The sequence below is a fragment of the Solea solea genome, chromosome 15 (assembly GCF_958295425.1).
Source record: "Solea solea chromosome 15, fSolSol10.1, whole genome shotgun sequence".
In the NCBI taxonomy this organism is placed as follows: Eukaryota; Metazoa; Chordata; class Actinopteri; order Pleuronectiformes; family Soleidae; genus Solea; species Solea solea.
In genome coordinates this window covers 7,414,960-7,430,859 of record NC_081148.1, presented here as the reverse complement: position 1 = coordinate 7,430,859, position 15,900 = coordinate 7,414,960, and the positions used below count along the sequence as shown (strand labels likewise).

Genomic DNA, 15,900 nt, shown 5'->3' with positions numbered 1-15,900 from the left:
TGTCTCTGTGTGGCCCTGTGATGGACTGGCGACCTGTCCAGGGTGAACCCTGTCTTTCGCTCTATCTCAGCTGGGATTGTGACCCTTATGTGGAGGATAAGATGGATGGATGAATTTCAGCTTCTTGTACATAACTATTTTCTGGTTTCCTTGCTGCTCTATGTTGGTTTGTGGACAAAACAAGACATAATCATCATTTTGAGGTTCGGGAAACACTGATGGACATTTGGATGCACCCATGGTGCACAGCAAATGTCCATTTTCCATTGTTGAAAATAGATGAAAATATGATTTGCCTTTAGCTGTGGTTCTAAACTTACAAATATGTGCAGTAAGGCTGAACAATTTGGGTAAAATATCAAACTACGATTTTTCTGACAGATCTTGTGACTGCAATTTGATTTGCAAAATCATCTTTTACTAAAGCTTCAAGCTGTAGTAAAGCCTCAGTTTATTATTCAGTTAGTTATAGTTTTAATACAGATCCCCATCTAGATATTTTCCATACTTGAATAACAAAAAAATCGTAGTTTGATATTTGAAGCCTTTTGCGATTTGCAGTGAAGCATTTATCTCATCAGACCAGACGTAAATTGAAGGCAGAAATTATAGCAAAACTTTAGCCTTAAGGCACTTACGTAGATTCTCTCATTACCCCAGAAAAGTAAGTCATGTGCAGTCCAGTATTTACTGCTCCAAAACCAGCACAACCTTAGCTACAGCTGTAAAACTGCAACAGCAATAATGTGTCTCATATACTAGTTTTATTAACATTTGTTTCTTGGTGGTTTACTGCCTTATTTCATTATTCTTATAAATGAATTCAATCAAGCTTTCTTTGTTTGTTTTACAAACATATTTGAATTTAAAGTTTAGGACCAACGACATGTAGATTAATTTCTGTCAAAATAAGAAATATCTTCCATTAATCATTCAGACTGTGGACGTTTGATATTGATTGTGGCTCAAACATTAATTGTATACTCATTGGCCCAGAATGCTTAAGTCTAAGTCTAATAATAACCAAACAGTTTTCCCAGTGTGTGGATAAGACACATATCTTATTTTAAACCATTCATCTTCAATTATGTATACGTCGCCTATGTTACATCCTGTAAATATACAGTGACGGACCTGTGGGAGTTTTTCATGCATGCCAAGAAACGCAGTACGCAAGCGTTTTTCTTTGAAGACGCAGAAGCGAGAGGACATTTATCAGGGATATTTAATCAAGGACTGGTGTAAAAAGTCTCTGCAGCGTCAGAGTGTAGTCTCATTAAATTTAGCCCTCCTCTTGTATTTCATAACAAACTAAGTTATATTTAGATCATGCTGGAACACGCTGCTACTGAGGGTGGCAGTAACAAGCAAAGTGAGATGAATGTTTCTGCAGCGTGGTTAAATGTGCTCATGGTTTTTGACCCATGCTCAGGTTTAATTTGTTTTTGAGAGGTACTTTGCATTTGGCCAATTAAACACCAGATCACATTCATCTTCTTTATACTTTCAGGATATATTTCAATGAGTGTTAATCCACTGCTGCTCTATTTTTAATGTAGCCTGTTTCTCCCCTCTAAAGGTCTGGGAATCAGTAAGTGGTCTGCACAATTTAGCTGTAACTATTGATAAATGACATTTTATTCATTGTATTGCTTCTATTTCTATTGAAAAAGAAGTATAAGGTTGAAGTTCAGTATGACGATGTACAAATGTGCTATCAATGCAAACGAGAGCAGATTGCCATATCACAATTCAACGAGGCAATGCTCGGAAAACTCATTAATTTATTGGAACATTTTAGATTTCCTTTGCACTCTGCAGTGTAAGAATGGATCTATAAAATATTCAAATGGTTATTTTCCCTTTTGTGTTTTCCAGCTTCATGTACGGGGAGCTCACAGACAAGGACACCACGGAAAAAGTGCGACTCACATTCGAGAATTATGAGATGAACTCGTTTGAGATTCTCATGTACAAGAAGAACAGTAAGTAGCACATGTGACACGTATGTTACCAAAAGGGAGAAATCAAATGATCCATTGTCTTGTCATGCAAATGTTCTCCGAGCCTGTGTAAAGTACAGAGACAAGTTCAAAGGCAGCCCAGAACATTTCTACCTCCACAGAACTGGTCAAGAGCTGGACCAGAGAAATGTGCAAACGCTGTTTGTTTCCACTCACAGGTGTAACCTTGCTCTGCTTGCAGAAGAACACATTTCACCAAAGACCATGATTTATTTTTCCTATGTATTATTATATAATCTATGTCATCAGATGTTGCAGCTGAATGTACGTCTTCTCTTTTTCTTGCCTCAGGGACGCCCGTGTGGTTTTTTGTGAAGATTGCTCCAATTCGAAATGAACAGGAGAAAGTGGTCCTGTTCCTTTGCACATTCAGTGACATAACAGCCTTTAAACAGCCCATTGAAGATGATTCCTCCAAAGGTTTGAGTCAACTCATTTAATATGTTCAACTTCATGCCCTCTATCAAAACTGATAACGCTACGTTTTCATCTGTGTTTGGCCATCAAATGCCCCAATGCACTTTTTCAAATACCTCCGTGATCTAATCCCAGTCAGTCAAATACACACCTCGCTATGCTGGTTGTGAGCTCACGAAAACACACACAAAAGATTTCTTGGACCATGTGACTGTTGATTTTTGAAGGTCAATCACATTGAAGTAGAATTGACTTTCACTGCCAACGTCAGATAGGCATCAGTTTGAATTGGTACAGGAGAGGAGCTACAAACAAGTAGTAGTGACATGAGCTTGAGATTGTAGTTCAAGCTTCAGCATCAACAGGCAGTAAAGGTACAGGCATCAGACATCAGAGTGGCTGTAGTTAGTCCCTTAAAGACAAAGAAACGAGAAGTCTGGACAAATGTTCCACTACCTTGAGCAGAAAGTAACCGATATTGTTTGCCATAAAGTGCTTTGCAGCCATATGCTGTGTTTCCACTACGTAGGCAAAGTCACCACAGCACGGCTGCATGAAATTGCCGTGACTCAGTGTAACTGAATCATTAGAATCAGTTAATTATAAAGATGTGTTCAGTGCTTCCTCCATGTCAGACTCCGTGTGACACAGTCACTGGTCTGAAATACAGCGGCAGGGTCTGTGATCACAGGCTTTCAGCAGTGCTGTCGCTTAATACACCAGACTTCTCTGTTAAATGATGATTTTAGACATTTCCCTGCTAATTGTTGGAGATGAACCCATGTTTTCAGGATTGTTAAGTCTTTTTAACTGATCTAAAGTTTGGCATTGTTCGCTTTTCTTGTGTCGAACGTCTTGCTCGTGCCTCTTCTCGTGACGGCAGTCTGATGACATCATGAATAGTATCGGCTCAGCTTGCTTGGAACCTTGCCAGAGCAGGTACTAAAAAAACTATACTATTGCCAATGGAAACACAAAATAACTGCCGTGCCAAGGCGAGTCAAGTAGCGCTAGTGGAAAACGGGATTGAAATGACACTTACGAGGGTGAACCAAAATACTACAGCCGACCAGAGATTATACAATTATACAATTATACAATTATAGGAAGAACAGATCTAAAAATCCTGTGGGGTCATTTTGAATGTCTGTTTGATGCAGTTTTCAGACAAACAAAGTCCTTCTCAGCAGTTTATACACATCCTCTTCAAAGTTGTTGATGCCAAGGCAATACTGCAGGTGCCAGACTGTGACAGAGAGCCTGTCATAGCCTCAGAAAATATCCAGTTGCACAAAAACATCTTGAAAATCGCACTTTTATAGTTTGTGGTGACTGACTGTGTTTATAATCTTTCAGGCTGGGGAAAGTTTGCTCGGCTCACACGAGCTCTAACGAGCAGCAGAGGAGTCTTACAACAGCTGCAGCCCACGGTTCACAAAGGAGAGAACGTCCACAAGCACTCCCGCCTAGCTGAGGTACGAAGGGTCTACATTTGCCACAAAATTATCAACCGCTTTGATTTTTCCCCCCCCAAATCATTTCAAGTTGCTTTGTAATAATGTCATTTGTCGGTAAAGAGGAAGAGGAAACATCAGTAGAGCATTTAGAGGATGCATACCTTTATCAAGACGAACACCTTTTCTCACCATGTCAAAGACTCACAGTCGATAACCGTCTGTAGCCCTCGTCAGGCTGGTGTGAGCAGCACCGTCAGCTCTTGTCAGCTTGACAGCCAATTCAACTTGTATGTAACAACTGCAGCAGGGCAAGAGTGAATCGATGAACTGGCAGGGACTGACTGAGGGAAGACATAATACTACAGGTGTGGCTTAATGAAAGCAGGACATGAATTCAAGCTGGTGGACATGGAATAATGACAGGAGAAGAATGTTAGTTTTTAAAATAAAACAAGATGAAGCAGATATTACAATGTTGGATCGGTGTTGGGGACTATTAATGAGAGAGTGTTTAGCTCCAGCCAATCAGAAGACGGGAAGAGACATGGAAATTGGACATTTGGATGAGAATACACCTGTTCATTAAGTCACTGTGCTTTCACGAGTCCAACCATCTGTGTGATCAACCAAGACAAATACATGTGCATGGCCAGATAATTATTATTAATTACCAAGGCACATAACGTGCACGCTGGTTGCTTGTCGGTTGTGTGCGAGTGCAGCTTTTCCCCCGACATATGCCAACTGAGGTGTTTAAGTCTGGGGAAAAATGAACCGCAGGCTACACTTTGACAAAATGCAAACAACAGATATCCCATCGGTCCTCTCATCAAAGCTCCGCCACAAAACACTGGAAGTCATCATCTTTAGTGGAGGTTACTTACTTGTTTCTGCTTCAGGATTGTATGCTTTTCTGGCTTGTTGTGAAGACTATGGTCACACACCCAATGTGTGAGAACTACAGACTCCTATAGACAACTTTAGGATGGGAAGAGGGTTAAAAATGTGATAAAAAGTAACAATTTCAATTTCAGGAACAATATTCACACAGCACTTCTAAAGAACAGTTGACCTCCTCCACCTCACCATCAGTATGACATAATTCTTGTTTGCAATTACGCTCCCCATGTAGGTCCTGCAGCTTGGCTCGGATATCCTACCGCAGTACAAGCAGGAGACCCCCAAGACCCCCCCTCACATCATCCTGCACTACTGCCTCTTCAAGACCACATGGGACTGGGTTATCCTCATCCTCACCTTTTACACAGCCATCATGGTGCCCTACAACGTCTCATTCAAGACTAAGCAGAACAACGTCACGTGGCTGGTGGTGGACAGCATCGTCGACGTCATCTTCTTGGTGGACATCGTTTTGAACTTCCACACCACATTTGTTGGACCCGCAGGTGAGGTCATCTCGGACCCCAAGCTGATTCGAATGAACTACCTGAAGACGTGGTTTGTTATTGACCTGCTGTCCTGCCTGCCCTATGATGTCATCAACGCCTTTGAGAACGTCGATGAGGTGAGTAACCGTGGTCACGTGTGTTTGTGGGGATGTTTGGCGCACACGAGGTTAAGCCATTCAGATATTCAGTAGACGATCAATCGTAAAATACTAACAATACTTATATAATCTATTAGCATTTCAATTATTATTCAAGTCTTAAAAAATTTATAAAATGTAGATGAGCCAGTACCAGCAGAGCAATCTAAAAACGTTTTCTCCCACTCATGATGAATGGTATTGGTAATTTGCAGCTCATTTTCTGTTCAAGGATGCCACAGTATGATTCTTGAATAGAAAATGGTCAGCAAGTCATTATGTTTTGATGACTGATGATTTGTTTTGACAAGTTATGACCACATATCAAGTCATTGGAGGCACAAATAATAAAACCTAATGTAATGAGTAGTTTGATTTATTCAGGATTAGGAGTCATTGTGTTTTCTATTAAAGAAAATCCACTCATTTCAAAATGGGTGCTGTCAAGCAACACTATCAGACCTGACTGAGGGAGTGTGTGTGTGTGTGTGTGTGTACAGCATCAGCATAGGTACAAGAAGACTGTATCCTGTCAAGCTGCTTAATGATGTGACCACTTAAGTGCTTAAGTGATCAGTGTCAGTATATTGTTCATTAAAGCAATCAGAATTATGTTTGTAATTAAGGAATCACTGTCAGTAGTGTTTGCAATAAACCAATCAGTGTTGTGTTCCTGGTAAAGTGATTAGTGTGAGTGTAATATTTTTAATAAAGTGGTCAGTGCAGTGTTCCCAATACATATGCACTGGCAAGCAAGCAATAATAACAACAATAGTAAACTGCTTATATTAACTGCTTCAGATGTGTGCTGTGGGAACCAAAAAAAAGGTCCAATAACAGCTCTCTGTAAGTAATTTAAATCAAAATGACAGAAAGTCTGATATTTCTGCTGCATATTGTGAGACGGGTGCTCTGTTGGTACTGGCTCATTTCATTTCAGATGATGGAGCTGCTGTCGGATTGTCAGGAGCAGAACCACCTTAACACACAGCTCTATTCTCCTGAGCTCTCTTGCGGGCACTAATAAGCCTTGGGAATAATACAAGTGCTTGCTTACTCTCTCACCCCCGTTTCCCAAGCATGTCAGGGAGCTACGGTGGCCTTTGCAGACCAGAATGATGTGAACTCTCTTTCACAACACAATCTCCTCACTTTCAGTCTCCCAATTTTGCTGCTGTTTCCCTTCTTTTTATTGATTTATGTGGTAATGGCCACATAAATCAAGATATGTTGATGAAACGTTGCGGCGCAAGATGGCGACCTCTGTAAAGTGAGGCCCCTACAAGTTCATATATAAAAAAGGCTTATTCCAAGGCTATGATTATACACTTATTTGTATGATTATGCTATAATTGCATGTATCTGTGTGGCTGAGGGTTGGGGGTGTTATTTCCAGGGTACCCTTAGTTGAATCTTGGAAGTCTGTTGACTCTCGGCACTGGGCGCCGCAGACTGTGAGAGTGTGTTTGATACGTGGCTGGACATTTTCAAGGGTCTTTTGCTTTGAAGCTTCAAACTCTGTTGACTTTCGACACCGGGCGGTCCAGACTGGGAGAGGGTGGTTGACGTGAGGTTGGGCAAATCTGAGGGTGAATTGCTTGAAATCTTGGAAGTCTGTTGACTCTGGGTTCTGGATGGTCCAGGTCCCGACTGGGAGTGGATGGTTGATGTTCGGCTGGACAATTTCACGGATCTACTGCTTTGAAGACCAGAACTCTGTTGACTTCCAGCACTATTTGCTCCGGATTGGGAGCTGATTTCGCCCAGCTGCTGCTGGATCTTGTAGAGGTCATGTGGTGTAAACCACCACTTCTTTTCTTCTGCCTGAGATGGCAGCTGCTGCCTCTGCTGCAAAGAGTTCTTCTTTGAGGAGGTGGCCGAGGACACAGATGAGGAAGTGGATGAGGACAGATGTGATATTAGCATGGAGCCTGTCGTCATCCCTTCTGGAAATTTCTTAGCGATTACCTCGAGACCTCCAGACAGCATGAAGACATTTTCAAATCCTTTCTGGCACATGATTGTGGCCGCCCGACTGGCAATGGTCTCATCCTCATCATACAAAATGATTATTTTTCCTGGTATATTCTTATATTCCCAAATTTCTTTTATGCCCCTGAATCGAGATAGCATGATAATTGGAAAATTGTGCGCACCAATGATGTGACAGCGGTCGTAATCGTCTTGGTCCCGTACGTCCAGCAGCAGGTAGGGACAGTTGGGACAGGGCCTGTTGGCCAGGTCCTCATTCTCCAGGCTCATCTCTCCAGCACAGCTGAGAACACTAAGCTGTGTTGACATAGCACTGTGCCCTATTTTCCCAATCTCCAAGGTGTCCCCTACATCCTGTTGACTGAACAGGTTTGAACCTGAAGAGTGTGCCTGGAGTATCATTTGTCCAAATGTTGTCTCCTTTAACCGCTTGAACATTTCATCGTTACGATTCTTGAAGTATGTTCTCCTCTCCTCTAGCCTTTCCATATATTTCGAAAGGCTAGATCCTGTATCCAACTTGGTTTTCACATGCTGATACTTTGAGTTTTTCTGTATTCTTTTTTCTTTGTCAGAATGGAGCGTCATGATCTAAAAGATTCTGTTATGTCTGTGGTAATACAAAAAAGGACTTGTGTTTCTTTGGTGATTTATGACAATTGACGTTATTGCCTGCCTTTGTCATGCTGATGACTTGAACGCTTTTATCATCGTATCAAAGGCAAGACCATTCACAATGATGACATAGGTGTTCCAAAGTCAAGGATCTATGTGGTCTCTCTTCTGGTTTCCTCCTGAGCCAAAAGTGGGCTTATGTCTCCTAGAAGATAGATAATGTTATCAGATTTACTCAGATGGGTCTAAGGATCCACTCTCTAAGGGTGACTTTTCCATGTTTGTTGATCAGACAGAGGGTTTGCATTTCAGATTATGATTCAGTTTTTTTGGTCAGGTCTGTGATAGAGGTCCTCTTAGTCTCCAATACCTTTTTTTGAGTTGTAATTGGAAAAGCTATTTTTCATATCCCAGTATATCTGGGTACCAAGGTTATACATTTCCAGCAAGGCATGATGATGACACGATTTCATTTTTGTTTGTTGCAGTGTTTGTTAATTTGTGTGTTTTGCTCTGTAGTAAGTGTTTTTTATGCGGGTGGATTGAGTGACACCTGTGAGTAATTTTGTACCTTATTTAAAGCACTTTACAGAAATACACATGCACTTACCTGTGTTCTCCTCTCTCAGCCTCCCAGGGAACGCATGTAAAAGAGTCCCCGGGGAAACAAACTGCTCTTTATCATTCCAGGAGGGTTCCATCGGATAAGGTTGTGCAGGGGTGGGAGGTTTAGTACAGATTTTTTGAGAGTTAATGTGTGAGGATATATTTAACTGTTATGCAGTTAGATTATCTGAGTCTAAGTATTTTTGTTTATGTCGACGTATTTCCTGTTGTATCAGGGTTTGTAATATAGGGCACTGTAATGTACCCCTGTTCTTTGTGACTGTTATTGGCGCTGATTTTTCCCTCAGCAGGGCAGTTGATATTTTGTTCTGGTAGAGGCCGGTGTGTGTGACGCATGTCTTGCCTAGCACTGAAAATATTTGTAAATAAACCCCCACAGTGTGCTTTTGCCTCATCATCTGTCTCTGCCTCCTCACCTTTGGTCCAGACCGCTTCGTCTGGCAAGGTGAGACCTGCTATGATGGTGTTGAAGGACGGGAAATCAATGGCTCGTCCTGACCGGGTTGTTAAAATCCTATGTTGCCTATTCAGGGTTGAGGAAATGGACTGTACTTTTATGTTGGTCTCTGGACACTAAGGAGTTGAAAGAAATAAAACGTCTGATAAACTAAAATGTTAGATCCAAAGGTTAGTCTAGGAGTGGATGAATGTGTTAGTGTCTCTGGAGAAAATGCAATGAGACAGAGGAGCGGGAGAACAGAAGGGTCAGCATTATCGCTGTCTGCAGCCCGTTAGAAATAAGTGCCTTTCAGTGAAGTTAAAGGTACGGGATGAGGTCGGTCTAAATAGACTGAGATTGGAGCGGTGTGGATTAATGATAGGAAAACGCCAAGATGGTCTGTGTCAGACTGCCAGTGTGGACAGAAACAATTGAACATGCTTTATTTTCATGTGGTCAATTCAAAAGAGAACGGTGGTTGTTGAACTGACTGACCTGAGGCTTTTGTGTTTTTCAACCTTGTCAGTATAAGACAGTTTTAGCATTTCTGTGAGAATATAAAGAATATTAACTCTTTTTTTCCCCTGTGGAAGGCAGTATTACACCTCTCAGTGTATCACCTGCTTATTATTAGATTAGAAGAAGATTACTGATTCAAAAAACTACTTTTGTTTGTAGATATTTATTCTTTAAACAGGGAAAACTTGTTAACATAGCCAAATGTTTTTTTTAAGTTAACACAATAATGTGACTTTTTGTACTTTTTAAACAAAATTAATTAAACAAAAGACTTTACAATCATGGACAAGGAAAGTAATATTAGAAAAACAAACAGGAGCATCTGGCTGGTGAAGATGATGCTAAGCTAAACCGCTACCTGTGGCAAATACAGTTAGTAATTTCTTAACAACGCTTTCAGAGTGAGTTTTTTATAAGGACTAAATTTAAAAGTTGAAGGATCAGCATTCAGCTTTAGAGTTATTCTGTTTATTTAACTTTTCCAGTACGTGTGACATTATATGAAAGCAGAGACTTATTACCTCATAACAGCCCCCTTATGTAACTTGTAATAAGTTCTAAAATGTTTACTTGTGCTTCGCCGGCGAAGTTAAAATTCTGGATGTGATCACTTTTAAGGGGGGCTGACAGGTTATTAGGTTTCCGTGCCGGCACCCGACCACATTTAATAACCACTGTAGTCCATATCAGGTCCTCTTCACTTGGTGTTTTCTGTTGTGTCAGTGAAGAAAATGAGCCTGAGTGAGCAGCATGATAATGTTTACTTGTGAATTTAAGCACAGAGTGGAAAACTGTCACAGGATCCTCAGATAATTGGCACATTTTAATTGGGGAATGTGCTTGAAAATGAGTAAACTGAGTTTCTCTCACCACAGCTCTGCTGTATTTTGCACCTCATGGTGGCTGACAAAAGGACAGAGTCATGGGAAAACATGGGCTGTGATTCCAAATTAAGATGTGTTATTTTACTGAGGAAACACTGGTCAACTTGAACAGTCTCAACACAGGAGACAAAGCAGACTGCATGCTGCTGGTGTTCTTTTTTTTGTTTTACAGTTGTGCAGAAGTTGTGCTGACATGCCTTTATTTTATTAATGACAAAAAATGTGGTAAAATATGATGTTTTCGCTGGTGAAACCTGTTTTAGAACACATTTACTCACATCATACTGTATCCGCAGCTGCTGATTGACACTACACACACACGCACATAGATTCTTGTACAGCTATCTCAGTGGACACACAGACATAAGGTATTCCTTAGCCCTTTACCCTTACCTTAATTGTTACAACTAAATGCCACCCCTGACATAAACTTAATTCTTAAGGTCTTTGTACACTGGACATGCTGCAAAATAAGGGACAAAAGTGTGTATTATTTGGCCGCAAATTACGACACATCTTCCCATGCACATCAAGAGCGATGTGAAGAAACTAATTAGTTATGAGGGGGAAAAAATCGCAGATCAGATCAGAGCAGGCTACATACACACACACACACACACGCAGCAGCAGCCGAAGACAGCAGCTCAGAAAACTATTGCTGCTGAAGCTTGTTTTTTTCTTATTTATTAAAAGAACAGGGTTCTTGTTCTGATTGGTTAGCTGTGGAATCGTCAGAAAATCGCTCACGAAAATCGACCGGGAAATCCATCGGGAAACAGTCGAAATTTTTGCTCGGCGAAATTATGAGGCTGATGTCAATGCTGCGTTCGTTGGTCGCACGTTTGAAAAATAATGTAAAAATTGAATTTGCGCAAAGGTCTGAAATCAGGTGTTCAACCATAACAGAAAGTGAGGTCCAGTCAAAAGCTATAGATACACGAACACACACACACACACCCGGTTTCCATGACATTGCATTGATTTAAATTCATTTCCCGGAGATTTACTCTAACCTTAACCATATTTACTACTGGCCTAATCCTAATCCTAACCTCAACCTACATTTAAAATGTAGTAATTTACGTTATGGGGACTTGCTTTTTAACAACAATAACATTAGTAATACCTGTGCACACACACACACACACACGGCTATCCTTTTAGGACTCACACCGATTTATATTCATTTGTGCTTTCTAAACAAAGCATTATCCAATTACCATTAATTGACAATTGAGGTTCTACCTCATTAAGACCAGGTTTTGGTCTCCATGAGGACTATAGGTCCTAACAAGGTCAGTGTTTATGCCAGAAAAGCACACACACACAAGCATGCTCACTGATTAAATGGATCCTCAGTGTCCGGCACTTGCCGGTTTTCATTATATCAATGCATCATTGTGTGTGGGTGTGGGTGCGTGTGTGTGCGCTTAAATGTGACATGTCTCATGATGTGTGTGTGTGTGTGTGTGTTTGTGCTAAGTGCTGTGATGGCATTTAACGATGCTGTGTGTCACACAGTGAGCAGCACAGTGTGTACATCGTCTCTCGGGCTGTTGTGAAGCTCTTGCAGGATGAGGCAACATGAAACGCTGCAATAATGCTTAAAAAAACCAGACTTGTTGTTTCACAGTGATCAGAGTTGTATTTGCAGCTCAAGCATTTTGGGCCTTTCTAGTCTTTCAACACTTCAGCATCTGAAATGCTGACACGTTCCAAGTGGCTGCCGCACCAGCAGTCTGGGATCAGCAGAAGAGAGAAAAACAACAACACTTTTTCTGATTCAAAGAATAATGCTGGTGTCACTTTTTCCATGTTTTTGGTATTATTGGTGTATTTTTACACCAAATGTAATTTGAGTTTATTCCCTGTTTCACGCCAAATGCTGAGGACTCAATACAATTTCCTTTGTCATTAAATGGACAAAACCTATTTTAACGTCCAGGGTCTAATGGTGAGAATGCAAATTGTAACAACAGAGGACTCCTCCCTTTCCCACCCACGATTTTGCATACCAAAACAAGATTTAAAGACTTAAACAAGACTTAAAGTACATATAAAATGTTTATTTTAAGGCTAGGGCAACCGTATTTTAAGGGATCTTAGACTTATACAAGCATATTTGTGGGTAGTTTATTTAATTTCTGCCATTTAACTCACACTGTTACACACTGGACCATTATAAGTTAAAAATGGCCATTGTTTGCATTTCCTGACACCAAATCCCATAAAAAGCAATTAGGAAGTCTTTAGGTGATTCACAAATGCACATTCCCTCATTATCTTAAGTCGTATTCACACCTAATAGTCCGCTAGACTCGGTACAAATGGGGACTTGGTTCAATTGGGGGTTGTAACATTCAGCCAGTCCGAGTTCATACTTTCGCACTTACAACGCTAATGAATCACTTGCAAACAGAATCAACAGTGAAAATAACCATCAGCTGCAGCTTCATATATGTGCTTTGTACAGTATTGTCTGTGGCGTTTGTTTGCCCCTTTTGCCTGAATGTTTTTGGCCACATCCGAGCTGTGAGTGTCCATTTCCAAAAAAATCATCTTCCTGTGTCTCAGCATGGCTCCGGGTAAATAACAAGACAAAACGTCTTGTTGCTACAGGCCTTAACGGCTGACATGAATAACTTTGATGGCTGATGTTGCCGGGTACAGGGGAGGGGACAATGGTTAACAAGGGGCAGCTGTCAAAGTTATTCTTGTCGATGTTAAAGCAGCACATGTCACCTTGAGACTGACTGGAATTCATGGTTATTGTCAGTGTTGAAATGATCCACATTGTGTTGCTGTCCACCTTTTTTAGGTAGAAGTGATGGCGCCGTCTTTGCATGCTTTGCTCGTGGTGCAGAGGCTTCACACACACACACACAGATACTGTATGGTTGTTTTTCTGTTTCATTTTATTTTAAAATCTTTTTAATTGAACGTTCTCATGTGTTTATTCATCTCTTACCACTGATTGAGTGTCTTCTCTCTTACATGTGCTTCGAATTTTGTTTCATCCCTCTGTTCTGTTTGCATGAACCCCCCCCCCCACACCCAAATCCACACCTGCCTGTGTTCATGCATGGGACGTGATGGGAAGAATTGGAACCACCGAGCTGTCACTCAAGTAGGCCTCAGTTTATGCTTCAGAATATGATAATGAACAGTTTTTGTGTTTGTTTGTTTGTTTTTTTTTAATCTTAATGATAGTCACGTATGCACACTTGACAAACGACAAAGACATCCACACACACTTCAGCTGTCGTGCTGCACGAGAGCACGACAGCCGACACATCAGAGCTTGAAATGAACGTCACAGAAAGTAAATCTTTTGGTTTTTTCATCCACGACAGATCGAGACATTGATCAGGTTGTGTTTCTACAAATGTGAGACTGAACCACGGCAGCATTAAAGTAAAGTAAGAGCTTGTCAGACAAACATCACTAACACGATTCAGAGCCATTTAATGTAGCATAAAGACTTTTGCTGTTGGTTTCTGCACGCACACTAATGACTTATACTCGATGAATTCAGGCACTGATAACTGTGTCGTAACTTTGAGGACGTGTTTCTAAGCTAAATTAATGCTATAGCCTCTACATTTACAATAAAGTCTCATCTGACTTTATTATCTAACAAAAGAAACGTTTACAATTATCATTATCTGCAGTTAGAATATTACAAGGTTTATATATAAGTGTATATATATATATGTATGTATATATATACATATATATGTGTGCTTTGAATATTTTATCCCATATTTTCTCATTAAGACGTTTATATCCACAAGTAACTGGATTCTTCACCCAGGAGAAAAAAATAATCAATATTTACTTATCTGACATTTATTGTGATAATAATCAATAGAGACTGATTTGAAAGTATTACGTTGTGCACATTTTTTTTTGGCCACATTCGCAAAATGTCTTTTCATAAAACCTCCTTTACTTATTTCCTTTAAGTTATTCTCTGTAACCTTCGTTTCAGCGTGTGTTTGAGTGGAGTTGGAGCAGAACTGGAAAGCTCCACTGCAGTTGTAATTGAATTGTGTCAGAGCTCAGGTCAGTAAAGTGGTTTTAGAGAAGCAGAGGTGTCCGACAGGCAGCCAGACCAGATCAAGTGACAGCAGGCGCTGCAGTTGTAGGTCGACTCGCGTTGCAGACCGCAGCACATTAGCAAAATCAATATCTTTCTCTCTCTCTCACACACACACACACACAAGCACACATGCAGAGAATAGCAGCAGCAGACTGATGGGACTGCAGTTGTCTGCTTGATCACTGAGTGGGTGTATGAATGCACAGTTAAGCTGAGCAGACACTGAGCTGCTAGTTATGTAACAGAGAGGGAATCCACTCATGCATTTTAACACTATGATACGTGTTTGTGTGTTTACTATATATCTTTATATCACACTCACTGGAGCACTTAACAGGGTCCATGCACTTGTGTGTCAACATGTTTGCAATGCTGTAAATTTGCTGTAAATGTGGCGTAGCTTCGTGTATGTGAGTCAGCTATCGCCTTAATGTGAAGTTTGCTTAAATATTTAGAAGCGCTGCAAATGGAAAAACATCACATGTAGATCTTACACCTAGTTCTTTACGTCAAGAATCAAGTCAAAGTCAAAGTAAAAACAACACAGAAAGAGGTAGATAGAAACATAACAACTTAAAACAAAAGGTAGCACCACACTCAAAGTATATTCAACAATATCGTAGCATATTTAAGCAGTATATGAGCATTGCTTAAGCAGATTTAATGTAACGTGTGAGGATAATAAATGAAATATAGTACGAACCAGCCGTAATTCTATCAATCACTTATACATTTAAGAGTTTATAATTGCTGAGAATTACATTAATAAACACTTATAAATGTCCTCATAGCTGTGTAGAACATTATAGTGGGTTATAAGCTATGCATTTATACATGTAGTGATTTAGTATATTGTGTAGATGCCAGATGTGTAGAAGTCTGGGCTCTGTGTGTTGAAGTAGCACATGCTGGGTATTCAAAATATAATATAAGTAAAAATGTCGTCTTGTTCTGTCTGTCTCTGCCATCTTTGTCGTAGGGGATCAGCAGTCTCTTCAGCTCACTTAAGGTGGTGCGGCTTCTCCGTCTGGGTCGGGTCGCCCGTAAACTGGATCACTACATCGAGTACGGGGCGGCTGTGCTGGTCCTGCTGGTGTGTGTTTTTGGACTGGCTGCTCATTGGCTCGCCTGCATTTGGTACGTTCATGACATCCATTATTACTTTTCACTTTCTAATTTTCACCGGGACGCCCCCTGTAGTTGATTTTACTATGTACAGAATATATTGCAGCAAAAGTGAAAGGGAAGGTCTGCAAGACAGTAGTGAGGCCTGCTGTG

General features: G+C 40.6%; 2 protein-coding genes across 3 annotated transcripts in view; one reads left to right on the top strand and one right to left on the bottom strand.

The window, feature by feature from the left end:
• The window catches only part of kcnh1a (potassium voltage-gated channel, subfamily H (eag-related), member 1a), a 46,646-nt gene that overhangs the window by 10,861 nt on the left and 19,885 nt on the right, over positions 1–15,900 (top strand). For both annotated transcript variants that reach the window (XM_058651814.1, XM_058651813.1), the window contains 5 exons: positions 1,879–1,985; positions 2,316–2,444; positions 3,798–3,916; positions 5,031–5,423; positions 15,602–15,759. In XM_058651814.1, the coding sequence (XP_058507797.1) occupies positions 1,879–1,985; positions 2,316–2,444; positions 3,798–3,916; positions 5,031–5,423; positions 15,602–15,759 (906 nt within the window). The remainder of the gene's footprint in view (positions 1–1,878; positions 1,986–2,315; positions 2,445–3,797; positions 3,917–5,030; positions 5,424–15,601; positions 15,760–15,900) is intronic.
• LOC131474079 (centrosomal protein of 41 kDa-like) lies at positions 5,358–8,045 on the bottom strand. Its single transcript, XM_058651819.1, has one exon. It carries the CDS (start codon positions 8,022–8,024, stop codon positions 6,831–6,833), a length of 1,194 nt encoding a protein of 397 aa, XP_058507802.1. The 5' UTR covers positions 8,025–8,045; the 3' UTR covers positions 5,358–6,830.